This window comes from Pelophylax lessonae (assembly GCF_965119305.1).
Source record: "Pelophylax lessonae genome assembly, chromosome: 10".
NCBI lineage: Eukaryota > Metazoa > Chordata > Amphibia > Anura > Ranidae > Pelophylax > Pelophylax lessonae.
The window spans coordinates 214,291,447-214,308,393 of record NC_138777.1 but is presented as its reverse complement, the minus strand read 5'-3'; the positions used below and the strand labels follow the sequence as shown (position 1 = coordinate 214,308,393).

The 16,947-nt window shown below is 41.5% G+C and overlaps 1 protein-coding gene across 3 annotated transcripts in view; it reads left to right on the top strand.

Moving 5' to 3' along the window:
* The first annotated feature begins 510 nt into the window (after window positions 1-510).
* The window catches only part of KCTD15 (potassium channel tetramerization domain containing 15), a 72,402-nt gene continuing 55,965 nt past the window's right edge, over window positions 511-16,947 (top strand). Inside the window, exons 1-3 of one of the 3 annotated variants that reach the window (XM_082270850.1) lie at window positions 511-903; window positions 3,402-3,519; window positions 11,097-11,272. In XM_082270850.1, coding sequence (XP_082126976.1) covers window positions 3,427-3,519; window positions 11,097-11,272 — 269 coding nt within the window. In that variant the 5' untranslated portion in view covers window positions 511-903; window positions 3,402-3,426. Of the gene's footprint in view, window positions 904-3,050; window positions 3,520-11,096; window positions 11,273-16,947 lie in introns of those variants that run through there. The other 2 variants (XM_082270851.1, XM_082270849.1) reach the window with 2 other exon arrangements.

Here is a 16,947-nt window from a genome sequence, read left to right as displayed (position 1 = left end):
GGGGGCTAAATGACACATTGGGGGAACCTTTGCTGCAGATTTGGGGTAAAAGAAAATAGCCCAAAGGGCAGAGCATGAGCCCCGACCAAGCAGCACAGGGGTTATACTGCACTAACAAAGAATTGCCCGAAAATACATTTTGGGGGGACACATAGAATTTAGGGAAGGTTTTACAAAAATTGGAGGTAAATTAGGAGAGATGGGGGGGGGGTGGATAAGGCAGATATCCTGAAAATTGAGATGGGGGGCTGAATGGCTCTTTGGGGGAGCATTGGCTGCAGATTTGGGGTACCAGGCATCTCAGTCAGCCTTGCCCCCCTCCACCTTGAACTGGAGTTGCAGTTGTGTGGCACAGCAATTGTAACACAGCGAGTCAAAGGATGTGAGAAACGTGCCCTGTGTTACTTATTTGGGAACTGAAAATTTATGCCTAGCTGAAAGTGCCCGGGGAAATATTACATCAGACGAAATGACAATGATTAAAATCAGCTTTTTTTTCTCTCCCTCTCCTCTCTCTCTCTCTCTCCTGCCTTCCCTTCGGTTGCCTGCCTTGTCTGCTGACAACGTGACAGTAGCCCGGTGATAGGCGAACCGTTATCCCTGGCACAGCTGCTGCTGGCACCGGGGCACCGACAGAAGAAGAAGGGGGGGCAGCGTCGGGCCAGTTAATTGGAGCTAATCCTTTGCCCTGGAGGCGTATTTGGGAGCCCAGAGCTAGGAGTGTGGACGGTGTGCTCTGCTCCTCCTCTTCCAGCACAGCTTCTGCCTGCTCTCTGCCCGGCACTGGGGGGAAGACAGCCTGAAGAAGGGGGCGCCCAGGAGACAGGGGGCACTCTACCAGGGAAAGGACGCTTGCACAGAGGGCAGAGCAGGAGGTGGAGGAAAGACCTGGCCAGGATCAAGGTAAGAGGAAGGGAGCAGCTTCATCCTGCCTGCTTGGATTCTGCAAAGTGACTCAGAAGTGAAGGAGAGGGGGGCAAACCTGTGCCCAGGTCCTGTGTGTGCCCTCCTGATGAGGGGTGGCTGGGCACTGGGTGTCATTTGCTGGGGAAGAGGGAGGGGGGGGCTCTGCTGCAGACTGTAGGGAGAGAGACCCAGGGGGGTGACATCGGTAGCATTGTCTGTTGCCCATGCTACCCTAGACAGTGTGCACCCAGAGCAAGCTGTGTGTGCTGGAGCCTGCAGTGCCAGCCTGAACATACACTGTGTTATTGCAGTCCTTTCCCTATACAAAGTGTGCTGGGGAGCTGAGGACTCCCTCACTGAGGGTCTCTGGTAAGGGGATTTTGGAGCAGTTGGGGGAAGCAATGGACTGGGATTGTGTTCTCACCATTGTTTATTTCTGATGGGAGGACACGGTGGCGGGTGCTGGGAGTTTATACACACTTCCACTTGTCCAAAACTTTCCTGCAAATCCCCTCATGGCTCTGCAAAAGAGTCACTGTGTGTCTTCTGCTGTCTCATTTTGGCCATCCGGAGGGTGGAGAGGGTGAGGGGACATCTGATGGTATATGGTGGTCCTAATGAATGGCTAGGAGATATATATATATATATATATATATATATATATATATATATATATATCCATCTCTCCTAGCCATTCATTAGGACCACCGTATATATATATATATATATATATATATATATATATATATATATATATATATATATATATATTTTTTTTTTTACATATTTTTATTTATTTCTTTTTTCTCTTTGGGGCTCAGCTGACGTTTTTAATGAATTGTCCCATCATGAGCTTGACCTGTTCTGCTTTATTACATATTAATTAAAAGGGATTACTAGTCAATAAAAAAAAAAAATCCCATGTATTTGATCCCTTTAGCCAGTCATACCTACCAGCATTTAGGTGTCCCTGGTGTTGGAATGAAACTTCTGTCCTTAAGGTAGCCCCCCCCCCCCCTTCCTTCTATGCCCAGACAGCAATGATAGTTTATAGACTGGTACTGCATGTGTATGGGCATGCCTAACACTCACAAGAAAATAGCACTCAGTCAGTCTGCTTTTTGTGTGATTTTACTAAATTATTTTAAAGTGCCAGTCAAGGAAGGAGCTTCAGAACCATACATTCTGTATCTGTGCTGGGTCACCCTTTATTGCAGGGCTCCTGAGACATCCCCATTAGACGCGAGCTTTCTGAAAGTTTGTCTGGCATTGTGTAGGTTAACTTGCTTTCATGGTCGCCGATTATAATATCTTTTCCAAGCATGACATTTGCATAATGTAGCTGTGAACTTGACTTCATCACAAATTATTTTTGCTTGCATACCTGCTTAATCATCACCCCCACCCCCCATTTCTTCTATTGTTAGTGGGAGACTTAGGAGGGAGTTCCTTACGTGTTTTCTGTAACCTTTCACCTCCCAGTCCCAGTCCGCCTTGTCTTTAGTTTCCACAGCCTATGTGTTCCCAACATCAACAAGCAGCCTTAGTTACCAAGGCCTTGAGCCATGTGCAGAGGTGGGAAAACCTCATACACCCAAAACTTCTTGTACCTTTCAAGCCTTCTTTTTTTTATAAAGTAGGATGTGAATAGCTGATCTTTATGTATATATAAAACAAGGAGTAATCCTGTAGGCTTTTGTGCAGTGCAGGCAACACCCTGGAATATACTCTTCAGCATTCTCTGCTCCAGGCAAAGTGCCTAGGGCGGCCGGCTTGAATGAAGCTCTCAGAGAAAAAAATCTGCCATTCTGTTTACCTTTTATGGTTAAAATAACAGCTTAGCAGAGAGGCAACTTCACGGAGAAACGATTTTCTTCAAATCGACTCAGGCGGCAGGCGAGCTAGTTTAATCACCCCTAGAGAGCTGAACAACTGTGAGCACAATGGGACACAGAATCATTTTGTGTGTAAATGAGCATGGCATCCTGATTACTTCACTTTACATGGGCAAATAGCTTTTACAAGCAACATTTGTGCAGTTAGTCGTCAGAGGCAGGGGGAAGATAATCTGCCTTTTCAAAGAACTTGATGTGCTGTTCTGGAGGAAGGGGTGGAGGTGGAGGGGAGACAATGAAAAAAAAAAAAGAGACATTTCCCAGATAATTTGAAGGCCTGGCGGTATTGGTTTTGCCTACAGCAAAACAAGCCATCACCCAATACCCCATGTATCAAGGCCACCCTCCCCTTTGTAGGCAATTAAAGGCAGTTGTTCTTTTAAAAACACTGACTAGTGTAATAATGTATAACCCAGGTTATGGTAGCACAGATCAAAGCCAGGAGGGTTGGACCAACCCCAGAAGCCAGGTAGCCAGTATGGCAAAAAAAAACTACAGCTCCTAAAGGTTATTGGGTTGTCACTATAAATGTCAATAAAAGCACATGGACTTGCCTACAAAGTGCCTACCAGCTCCTGAACTGTACATTATTCTTGCCAGTGTGAAGGAACAAAGAGCAAAAAAAATGAAGCCTATGTATGAGAGATGGACAGAGTATGAGGATATGAGCAACGGAAGATTCACTTGGGGTACCAAGGTAGGAAGAAAAGTCGAGAAGGTCAGAACATTTTGGACAATACTGCCTTGTTCTTGCTAGTTCATTGCCAAATGGTGCCACCTTTCACATCCCCAGTGGTGTTCATGCAATACATATTTATGTGACAATTGGAGGGAAATTTTGGGGGGCTATGTCATTTTGCAGGTGAACATCAAATTCATTGGGTTTGGCATTTTAATGGTGGCCAAACAGTACATTTTTTTAATGAAATTGTTAATGTTTGACATATTTGTGTGATTTTTTGGAACATTGCGCGTTGTACAAGGATGTAGGCTGCTCTTCAGAAAGCAAGCATTTTTGTTTATCGTAGGTTGGAACTTTGTAGGATTGGGTGATGGATGTATATATAAGATTATTTGACATCCATCTGTGGCCACAATTCCAAACTTACCTTTCCTTTCAGTAAAATTCCAGATCTAACGTAAGAAAGTAACATATTACCACTAAAATAAGTTATTGGAAAGCCTCTGTGTCCTGCACCCTGTCAACTTAGAGTGTGGATGGAGCTTTTATGACCACCTAAAAATGGCCAGTGGTCCAGCAACCGCTGATCTCCCAGTCTTTCAAAAGTGTATGAGGATAGTGATGGTCCACTAAATGGTTCCCCCACCTACTTGCAGCTGTTGAACCCTGACATAAAAAAAAAAAAAAGGATGGGAAACTCCTTTTTCCTACCTCTAAATCCATTGGAACAATTTGCAGTGAGGGATATTGGTTTAATGTATTTATACTCTGAAATGGACTTTAGCAAAGCATTGCAATTCTATAAACCCACTGACAGTGAAGGGGTAGACTGAAAACCCGGATTGCCTAATGCAGGAACTGACAGCCCAACTAAGTGACCACTACACACAAGTTCACATCCATCTGGGGATCTTGGGTCCTCTTCCGAGATACTACCCGGGTCCAAAACTTGCATCTAAAAGATCCGCAGGCATCCTTCAACTCATTGCAATCACCCTCACTTTTTTTTTTCTTCTTTTTATCTTTTCTGTCCACCATTGGCTCCTACACTAAAGACTCTCCCCAGAAGGAGTAGTTCCATGCATCACCCAAACATTCTGAAAACCCAAATCAACTCTGAGAACATAACCCAGATATGTAGAATTTGCTGTCAAGTTTACCAGCCTCACCAGATTGATCATTCATGGTGTATCATTTATCCACTATATTTATAATGTGGAGTGTAAAATTTGGTCCATGTATTACACAACTCTGTTCTGAACTTTTACTATCTTTCTATGTCTATATTAAGTTATTTAGAATAAATAAAATAATCTTAAAAAAAAAACCTTTAGAAAGTGCTTCAGCAACATGCCGCAACTACTAGAGACTTTGATACTACTGAAACAATAATAATATATTACGTTTTGAACAGACCAATGACATATGTATCGAACATTCGATATGTAGCATTGCATCCATTGGTCTTTCCATTGAAATCACTCTGTCTATCCATTAATTAATAAGGGATGATATTCGAATGAGGAAGCATAGTCTATCACTTATTAATGCTTTTCATAAGGGATTTGTGTTTAATTGCTGCCTTAGCTGACAGCCAGCTCCAAGCATCTACTACTTTTTCAGCAAATGACTGTAATCCAGTCTAATGCCCCGTACACACGTTCCGATAATCGTACAATAAAACTCGCTTTCGACCTGATCGCACGATAATCTGATCGTTAGTATACAGCTTTCAACAGCCGATCACAACAGTTCATCCAACAAAATCCGAAGGGACAAACAGGAAAACTTCTGTCGTACGATAGCCCCGCTAACGACAATCGTTTCATCAGTACACTATGCGTCCGCTAAAAATCGATCGACAAAGACCGCGCATGATCAGAAACACTAAAATAGCACGGAAAAAGCCTGGCTGCCATTGTTTTTGTTTTACACCATCTGATACGTAGCTAAGCAACCAAGAAGCTTTTCCCGAATCGTACGACAAAAATCATACGGGTTGTACGCAATGTTGAATTCGATGTGAGTATCATGCAACAAAATGCAAACGATAAGTTGTCCGATTATCTGAACGTGTGTACGGGGCATAATTCTTACTGACAGTTTTAGACAATGCCCCCCTGGAACTTTACTGAAATCAAATCTTTTTACCTATCAAGCGAGATCACATTGCTTTACAGCAGATGGAGACAATTCCGAATATGCTTTAACTTTTTACATGTGTTGCCAAGGATGAGTAAAGAGCAGTGGAAAATCAGTGGCAGTACCTGTAGTTGGGAGAATATGTAGACCTTGTTGAGCATCTTGAGACAGCAAGTAACTGTAAAAAATGAAATATTGCAGATTGTGTCACATTGTATCATTAGCTTTACTCAATGGATATGTATTTTTTTTTTTGCAGCCTAACTATGTAACTATTAATATGAACTCAGACAGACTCAGTAGAAAGATTATCAATTAGTGAACAAGTGCTGTTTCCTTCCTAGTCAAATCCCCTTCAGATTTTTTTAATATTCTGTTCATATTATAAAATTAGTATATGAATCATATGCAACTATGTATACATTTTGTTCTGGTCAAAGGAGCTTGCAGTCCACAAGATCAGCGAATATTTGAATATCAATATTAATATCTTAACATTGTACTGATAAATGTAAACAGATGACTGTATCTCAGGAAAGCCTCAGTATATGTTGTCATATTGAATGCTGTGTGTATATTATCCAGGGTGCAGTAATGTGATCCAGGGTCCTTTAGGCACTTTCATTGTGTCTGCCTTCTCCATGTATTGTGTAACAGACTGTACTAAGTTTATATTACAGCCCAGCAGTGATTTCAGTCTGTGTGCGTTATACTGCCTAACAGACTGTACCACACACACTTCTGTTGCACTGTGGTGGTGAATATGTAGGATTTTGGCCAACACAATACATTGTTGCTGCACAGTTTAACTGGCATTTTATTTTGCATAACTTGCATCATGGATACCCCAAACTTCTTTGATGGTGTTTTTTTTTTGTTTGTTTGTTTTTTTGCCATCATGTAGACATCGCTTCCATCTTTGCAGTTAAAGTAAAGCTCCCTGAAATCACAGACATAAGTCATAAAGAAATCACTTTTGCTTTTTATATTTATGCTCCTTTAAAAATCATCAGTGAAGCATAAAGAAACTGGGCACATTCTCTTTAAATTTGTGGCTCTGTATTAGAATGCAGCTCAGAGTCTGGAGCTGACATGAGATATAATAAGTCAATTAATATCGAAATTATTATTATATTGTAATACTAATCAGAAAACGATGGGCTTAGCAGAAACCCTGGTTCCTTTGTTAGACTCTCTGTAACCAAGAGTTTTTTCTCTTAGTAACAGAAACCCTTTAAATCAGAACTTCATATATGCTTTGGTGAGACCTGTGAAAAGCATTGAAGAGAAAGGAAAACATGAAAAACTCAATGAAACTTTGGTGGCCAAGTAATGGACAGAGAGAAAAAGTTAAAACCTGAACACTTAGAGAACTTCAAAAGTCTAGAAAGACTGAAATGACAAAGAGTGATACCTAGATATATAGCTAGATAGATAGATAGATAGATAGATAGATAGATAGATAGATAGATAGATAGATAGATAGATAGATAGATAGATAGATAGATAGATAGATAGATAGATAGATAGATAGATAGATAGATAGATAGATAGATAGATAGATAGATAGATAGATAGATAGATAGATACTGTAGATATAGATAGATGGATAGATAGATAGATAGATAGAGCGATAGATAGAGCGATAGATAGAGCGATAGATAAATAGATAGATAGATCGAGCGATAGATAAATAGATAGATAGATAGATAGATAGATAGATAGATAGATAGATAGATAGATAGATAGATAGATAGATAGATAGATAGATAGATAGATAGATAGATAGATAGATAGATACTGTAGATATAGATAGATGGATAGATAGATAGATAGATAGATAGATAGATAGATAGATAGATAGATAGATAGATAGATAGATAGATAGACTGATATGGACATTTGATATGTCTACGCATAATATCACAGGATACTTATATGTAGTAGGGCAGGAATCCTCGAACTACGGCCCTCCATCTGTTACGGGACTACACATCCCATGAAGCATTGTAAAACTCTGATATTCACAGAGATGACTAGGCATGATGGGAATTGTAGTTCCTGAACAACTGGAGGGCCATAGTTTGAAGACCCCAGTGGCATAGGGATTTTTTTATAAAAAAAAAAAAGAGTGTAATGCATTTTACACTAGGACAGCAATTATTAATGTAAGTAGATCTTACAAGCAAATGTTGGTTTACTTCCCAGACCTAATACCTCTGTTTACTCCCCTTACTGGTCATTATGATAGTCACTATGAGGGCCTTATTCCGCAATGCGTGCTAATTGTGATGTAAGACTAAATCTACTTACATTGGGTTCCCTTACCCGGTTCATCTTTATTGCTGTCCACACTACCCGAAAGAAAGCCACAAACTAGGGTCTAAATGTAGTGGGGGTAAGGAAACAACTGATGTGTGCCAAAATGGTCAGGTATCCCACCATGACTGTGTGCTGTATTAAGAATAGAACTTCTGATAAAAAAGAACAAGGGTTGAGAGTACCGCCTTTATGGCTAAAGCTAACAGATGTAGCATGACAGTCCAGTAACTCTGAGCGATGTGGTGACACTAAGGTCTGCCAGGGCCACTCATGTCCTCTCTCCACACCTCTCCATAGAAACAAACATGGCTGAACCCTGGCGATGGTGGTGCCAAGGGCCAGTTAGATTGCACATTTATGTCCAACTACCCTTGGATATCCATAAGTTGCCGAACTGTAGTTGGAATCACACTAATGCTGTTGAGGACAAGGAGACAGACCTATACCACCCTATGCAGAATAAAGTTGTATATTTCAACCCCCCCCCCCTCATCTGCCTTTCTTTTTCATCTGCTGTCTCGCCCTCTAATAGGCTGTTACGGAATGGGATTTTTACTCATTAAAAAAGTTACCACCTTAAAGGCCCACTGCCAGGAAAAGATTACGATCTGGCATCTGTATATGGTTAATATTTGTAATGACAATAGATTCCAAAACTTTAACACTGCCGGTGGTGCCTTAATCTGACAGCTTTTATTTATGTGGTTTAAAACTTCTTTCAAAAATGAATAGAAAACATGGTTGCTGTAACTGCTTGAGTGGAGCTGGGCTTTAATTTGATTGTCATTTAAAATTTAAGTATATTGGAAGTCAAAATGTTCTATTTTATTTTGGATAAAGTAGGGAATAGTTAAAATCCCTTTATGTCTCGGGGGAAATTTCTCTTCACTTCCTGTCCTGTAATCACAACAGGAATTAAGTGGAAATCCCCACAAAATGAGGAAGATCACCTCTTAGCTGTTGACACAATAGGTGTCCCCCCCCTTCCACTCTAGTGATAACTCCAAATTTTGGATCTTCCTATCACTTTCAGTCCTAGGGGGCACCAGGACAAATAGGTTAAGTTTCCCTATCAGGAAAACAGGCAGCAAAAAAAGGCAGAAGGGCGTTCTAGCCTCTTATTACTCTATGCAGAGGAAGATCACCTCTTAGCTGTTGACAGAACAGGTGTCCCCACTCCACTCTAGTGATAACTCCAAATTTTGGATCATCCTATCACTTTCAGTCCTAGGGGTCACCAGGGTAAATAGGTTAAGTTTCCCTATCAGGAAAACAGGCAGCAAAAAAAGGCAGAAGGGCGTTCTAGCCTCTTATTACTCTATGCAGAACAAAAAAAGTAAAAAATAAAAAGCTCTGGATGCACTTTACAAAACGATAGTAATAAAATTGAAGGAGTCCAGAGATAATAAAAAAAATGGTGAAAGGTCTGACGGATAAAACATATCAGTGGAGGCTTCAGAAACCCAATATGTACAGTCTGGAGGAAAGAAGGGAAAGGGGAGACATGACTGAAACCAGGGCTGGCCCTACCATGGGTCCCACTGGGTCCATTGGACCCAGGCAGCACTTTGAGCGGGGCAGCAAATTGATGCCCAAGATTTTTTTTTCCAGCAGTTTGGTGTGTCATCAGTTTGTGGCTCATTACGGGTGGCATTTCCCCATCTCTTACTGCCGCCCATAGTGCAAACTGATGAGTATGAGGAGGCGCAGGGTCTGCTCCAGGGAACGTTCCTTATGTGATTGTGGTGTGCGCAATGACATCAGAAATTCAGACAAACAAAATAATATTGGAGTTTGTGGTTTGGAATTGAATATAATGGTATGTCATATAATGGGACATGTAGACAAGGTGCTGTTGCATATACACTTGGATTCCTGATAAATTTAATTTTAGTTTTAATTATAATGATATAAAATAAAATTGTGTGGGCCTTTTGGTGGACCTGATTTTTTTTCTTTGGGGGGGGGGGGGAGCATTTCATTTTTGGACCCAGGCAGCACAATATCTTGGGCCAGCCCTGACTGAAAACTTTAAATACATCAAGGGGGTGAATAAGGTTCAGGACGTCCGTATTTTCAATATGAAGCCAAGATCAAGAACACAGGGACATGACCTCAAAGCAGGAGGAAAGTTCAAAACTAACCTTAGAAATATTTTTTTACTGAAAGAGTAGATGAAATAGACTTTCAGCTGATGTAGTAAGTCAATCACCAGTAAATTAATTTAAACAGGTATGGGACAAACATAGATCTATATCCAGACAAATAAAAAAACAAAAAAAATTTAAATAAAATGGGGCAGACATGATGGACCTCTTTGTGCTTTTTCTGCCAAATATATGTTGAAAAAGGTAGCACTGAAAGGGTTAACACCATCAGCCTACTGTACAAAGGTCATAGGTAACTTGTACTTTGTACTTAAGATTTGGCGGCTGGTAGCAATTTAGAAGTTTTTCATGTGTACATCAAAGGCAATTGGAATCTTGGGCATCCGTAAAGTTAATCTATGCCAATTGGCGCTGGCAGGTAGATTGATGTCAGATTGTTCCCGTCAATTAGGCTTCTTTATTGAACCCTCTTCATCAATAAAAAAAATATACATTTTAACATCTGTATTGTTTTCTTTTTTTGTTCACAGGTAAGTAAAAAGTAAAAAAACAGAAATGCTACAGTAGGTAATCTGATGTGTAAGAAATAAATGCCTGAAGTCTCGAGGAAGTCACTAATTTAGAGGTGTCTTGTTATTGAGACGCACTTGCAAAAAAAAAAAAACCCTGAATCTCAATTCGCAAATTGGCTCCACGTTTGTCAGGGGATATTTCACATCTAACACGTAAGCCCACGACCTTTAATTAGAAATTTTGCAGTTTGTTTTGTGCCCCTGGAGGCTGACACCTTGAAAAAATTAAAAAAAAAAAAAAAAAAAACTGCTCCTGATTTCGCCTTGCTAATAAGCATATTCCTCCTACCCTCTGGTATTTTAAAGAAAATGATGCAAAAGACGTTTAATTGCGGCAGTGGCAATAATTTGTAAGGGGAATGTATTATCAGGGAGAAAGCAAAGATGATCTGATTAAATCTGTGATCACATCACTAAATTTTGCCTGTTTGTACTGAAGGATTGTTTTTTTTTTTTTCTTTGCGATCAGGAAGAAGGCAGCATGTCCCGTCTGTCTCTAACGCGTTCGCCAGTCTCCCCTTTGGCTTCGCAAGGAATTCCTCTCCCTGCCCAGCTCACCAAATCCAACGCACCTGTCCACATTGATGTAGGGGGGCATATGTACACGAGCAGCCTGGCTACCTTGACGAAGTACCCCGACTCCAGGTAAGAGATGTCACTTTGTTCATTTTCATGTCAAATTTGATGCCAGTGTTGTGCGCACTCCCGCTCCGTGTCCTTTTTTTAAATGCCAGACTCTTGAATATGTTATTTGTACAGATTTTCTTTGCACTGAAAAAGCCCAGAGATTTTAGGATTCTAGCATATTGATGGAAGATTAGGATTTGAAGGCTTTTTGGAAAATTGGAGCAAGCGACTGATTGGTTCTTTCAACTTCTGTTTGAGCCATCGACAACGAAGGACAACAGTTTAACGATATATCTTTAAACATAAATTTGTTTTTTAAAGTAGATGTAAATCCAAAATGGATTAAATTTAGTTTGCTCTATGCACAATATGCACAATTTTTTTCTCCTAAAAACGAGTTTTTACCCTTTTCATTCCTTATTGGATGTTAGTGCTGTTGCTCTCCTTAAGTCTCTCTCAGCCACTTCCTATTGTCATGCACTTGGCCCTGCGTTGGCTGCACACAATTGCTCTGGATGGCAGAGGTGGGGGACTTGAGTCACATGACTTAACTTAAGTCACCAGTTTGAGGACTTGAGACTTGCTTGACTAAAATTAATAAAAGACTCGACTTGACTTTGACTTGGTATTCATGACTTGAGACTTGACTTTGAATTGAGACATATGACTCGAAATGACTTTACTTTTTTAAGTTATTAAATATTTGCATTTTCTCAAGATGTGTTAAAGCAAAACTAATGTGCCTGTTATGTTTCTGACACCACAGTCACTTAAAACATCTCAGTGTGTTCTGATTTTTAGGACACTGGCTGTTTAACAATGGAAATACTTAACATGTTTTTAGTGACTGTGGTGTTGAAACATGACCGGACGAAGGATTTTGAGCTGTTTGGGCATTCAAAGCGTTTCTTTAATATGCCAAGAAAAAAGCACTGAGCAGTTTTGTTAATGTTGAAAACAAAACAAAACCTTTCCTGACCACTGACTTTTAACTGATTTAAAGGTGAAAATTGGGGTAGATCAGTATTTTGACTTGATTTGTGACTTGACCAAAATAAATTACTTGACTTGACTTGCTTGACTTCTAGCGGGGACTCGACCTGACTTGCTTGCTTTTTGCCACAGTAACTTGGGACTTGCTTGAGACTTGAAGGTTAAGACTTGAGACTTGCTTGTGACTTGCACATGTGTGACTTAAGGCTCGTACACACGCACCGATTGTCGGCCGAACGATCGGCTGTCTTTTGTCTGGTGCTGTCGTGTAGGTTGAAAAGTGCTAAAGACTGCACACGAATTTTGTCGCCCAACAACAACCGACTGCAGAAGTGATGTCATGTGATGGTTAACTTTCCGTGTGTTTTTTCTTCTCTGAGCATGCCCAGTCTTGCTCATCTGCTGTTTGTCGGCCGAATTCTGTACTGACTGAGGAACAATCGGTCGTTCTGGTGTTGGCCAACAAAAATTTGTTTTTTGCACATCAGATTCTGTTCGGCCGAAAAGTCGCAGTCGGTTGTCGGAAGCATCATACTAACAAGCCGACAATCGGCCGATCGGACGGTGGCCGAATATTTACGGCCAACAATCGCTACATGTGTACAGGCCTTTACTCCCATGTCTGCTGGATGGTGATGATGTGTGTCATCATGGCCACTTGTAATCTCTAGTAGGCTCATGCTGCAACACAGGAGAACAAATGCGAACAGTTTTCACCCTACAACAGGAAATTCCTGAACACAGACCTGCATGGCAGGATGACCAGTCTGTTTTTTAATAAAAGTTGCAAAGATTGAAAACTTTTTAGTTACATAGTTAGTGAGGTTGAAAAAAGACATCAGTCCATCCAGTTCAACCTATGATGTGTGTGTGTGTTTGCTTTTAACCGTACATTGTATACCCCTGTATGTTGTGGTCTCCAAGGTGCCCAATAGTTGCATAGTTAGTGAGGTTGAAAAAGACATCAGTCCATCCAGTTCAACCTAACATCAGTCCATCCAGTTCAACCTTGAAATTACATTAACAGATTATATCTTTTATGATGTTTTGATGAATGTGTCTAGAGATCTACTTTAAGCTGGGCTACTAAGACTGGAGAATGCAAGATCTGGTGCAGCTCTGCATAGAAACCAATCAGCTTCCATTTTTTTTTTTTTTTGTCAAAGCCCAATTGGCTACCATGCAAAGCTGCAACAGATTGTGCACTCTCCAGTTTTAGTAAATAAACCCCATTCCCCATTTTGTGTGGTCTATCTAGTCCTCTCATGCTGCCTACCTTTTATTTTTGTCTAAAGCTGATGTTTGGATTGCATAATTGTATTGGAAATAGCCACAATGTACTTGCTGTATATCAGCCTTTCTCAACCAGGGCTCCTATAGAGGTTGCTAGCAGTTCCTTGAGCACTAAACAGTTTCTGCCTCCAAGATTACTTCTTATTAAAGCTGGATACACACTATTCAATTTTCTTTAGATTTTTTCTTTTAGATTTACCAAAACAATGTAATATGAGGTCAAACCTAAACACTTTAAATTTGTATGCAATCAGGCAGGCCCCTGCACTACATAGTTGAATGTAAATCTAAAGGAAATCTAACAACAAAAGCTGTATAGTGTGTATCCAGCTATACACTGACGATCTTTTCAGCTATCTGTAAGGGGTATTTTTCCTACTGACCACCAATGTAAGGAGCATTCTTCCCACTGATCACTAATGTAAGGAGCATTCTTCCCACTGATCACTAATGTAAGGAGCATTCTTCCCAATTTTTGTTTATTAAAAGTCTTGCAATCAATAAGCATAAAATCAATATACATAAATAAATATATACATATTTACATGAAAAGGGAAAAAATACATAGCAAGTTCTGCTCTCAAATAAAGAATGGCTTTACAGCAAAAACAAAACTCACATCATGAAACACATCATTACCGGGAAAAATAATCTTAATTAGACTCACACCACCACACCAGACATCAAACCTGCGAGGTCAAGAAACAAAAACCAGTCCCATTATGCATGCAGCCCTTCTTCAAAAATGAAGATATTAACTAACAAAAGCTAAGGGTGTGAAAGAAATAGCATAGGAAAAAAGCTTTTCACCCAGAGATGGACAGTTCACCAAAAGAAGGTCTGATATTCCTCCACGCCCTTATCCAGACCGCTCGAGGCTCCCTGCCCTTCTCAAGACCCCGAATCTTCCCAACCTCACCCAGAATATCGTACACCACCACCTCGACAGGGAGGACTTTCTTCCGCAGGGTAATCTGGCACCGTGCATTCCACGTGAAGTAACGGACAACTATACTAACTAGAAAAAGTGTATCCAAATCAAAATCCCAGCGAGTCGGGAATGCCCCGTACACCCACTCCGCATAACTCATGCGATAGAGAAAGGGGATGCCTAGAGCCCTCCCCACCCTTTTATACACCTCTATGTTAAAGGGACACTGGAGCAAAAAGTGGTCCATAGACTCCACTTTACCAACACACTCCGCTCTAGGACAATCCCGATCATCCACAGGGCGATGCTTCAGGTTCCCTCTCACATAGAGCCTTCCATGGAAAGCGAGCCAGGCTTGATCCCTAAACTTCAAAGGGATTCTTCCTAAGTTAATTAAACGCAACCCCTCCCTCATTACGGGGCCTGGGCAATCCCTTAAGGTCAGCGACACACTGAAAGCAGAGCCCAAAATCCTCTTCTCCAGAAGCTTTCTGGGGAGGGACTTGATATCCCCCACTGTCACCTGCCACTGCCTAAGTATTTTCAGACACGGGGCAACATAAGCCGGAAGCTTGCCATGTCGGACTCTCAGACTTTTCACTGGCCCGCCATCTTCCCAGCATCGCAGAAAAGGCCTAAACCAAGATTGAAAAATACCCACCCATCCCGGCGGGGTCTCTGCTAACATATTACCAAGATTATACTTTAAAAAAAGCAGAGAAAAGAAAACTATAGGGTTGACCATTCCTAGACCACCCTCCCGCCTGGACAGGAAAGTTACATTGCGTTTGATCAGGTTCAGCCTATTTCCCCATAACAGTTGGAAAAAGCAGCTGTACACCCTTGCATAGAGAGATTCCGGCAAGATACAGACAAAGCTGACATATAAAAAGATTGGGATCAGGTAATTTTTAATCAAGTCAACCCTTTCCCTCAAGGAAAGTTTCCATTTCTTCCAGCTTGCCACCTTGGCATTGGCATTCAACAACCTGCTTTCCCAATTTCGATGACCATAGTCACCAGGACCAAATTTGATGCCCAACACTTTAATTTCCTGCTGGGGCTCTGGGAAGGCACCCGGAAGTTCGAAGCTTTCACCCTCCTCACCCATCCAGAAAACTTCACTCTTTTCATGATTGATTTTAGAGCCAGAAGCCTCAGTGTACTGCTCTATCACAGAGACCACCTCCTGCGCCTCCTCCATCCCAGAGATAATAACAGACACATCATCGGCATAGGCCACGACCTTCAAAGGCGGCACACCAGCAATGCCCAAAGGCACCCCACACAACGATCCACTCTCTAACCTTCTTATGAAGGGGTCGATTGCGAATACATATAGCAGGGGGCTCAAAGGACACCCCTGGCGCACCCCAGAGCCAACCTCAAAAGGCCGTCCAACCCAACCATTAACAAGTGGGAAGCTCTCAGCCCCTTTATATAATGTTTTCAGCCAATCAATAAACCTCCCCTGCAGGCCGTATCTACCAAGTAGCAAATACAGGTACTCATGATTGACTCGATCAAAAGCCTTCGCCTGATCCAATGCCAGCAAGTACTTTCTCCATCCAGCAGCCCTGCATCGCTCCAAAGCCTCCCGGACAGCTAAAATTGCTGAAAAAGTACTTCTGCCCTGGACCGAGCAGTGCTGATGGTTGGACAACAAATCGCCTGCTACTGACGACAAGCGCCAAAAAAGAATCTTCGCCAAGATCTTTCTATCAACATTGAGAAGACTGATGGGGCGCCAGTTCTCAATTATTGAGGGGTCTTTACCTTTTGACAGAAGAATCACAGCGGATTGCCTCATGGAGGGAGGGAGAGAACCCTCATCTAAACAGCTGTTATAAACCTCCGCTAAAAAGGGAGCCAGAATGGACTTAAAACACTTGTAAAATTCAGCTGTCAACCCATCTGGCCCAGGCGACTTTTTGGTAGCCAGCTTCTCTATAGCACGAACTACCTCATCAGCTGAAATTGGTTCTGTCAAATCCATCAAAGGCAATGTATCATTTCCCAATCCTGAAGTAGAATCCAGAAAGCTTTCCATCCTGTCCCGACTAAGGTCCTTTCTTCCCAGAAGGTCTGCGTAATATGACCTGAAGATCTCCAGGATCCCTGATCTGGACTTAACCAGGGAACCCGTACTATCCCTCAGACCTATGACCGTCTTAACTGCTATGCCTTGCTTACAGTTCTGGTAAGGATCAGGCGAGTGATATTTCCCATAATCTCTCTCCAGAACCAAGGAGGCATGCCGGTCGTATTGACACTTCCTAAGAAGAAGCTTTACCTCCGAGATCTCCCCTGGATCTCCTCCATACGAGACAAGACGATCAAGCTTCCTCCGCAAATGCTGGTAGGCAATATACATACCAAGCTGCTTCTTCTTACTTATGGTCTTGAAAAGTCCAATCGCCCTTTGTTTCACAAGCTCCCACCACTCTGACTTACTGCTGCAAAAGTCCAGAATAGA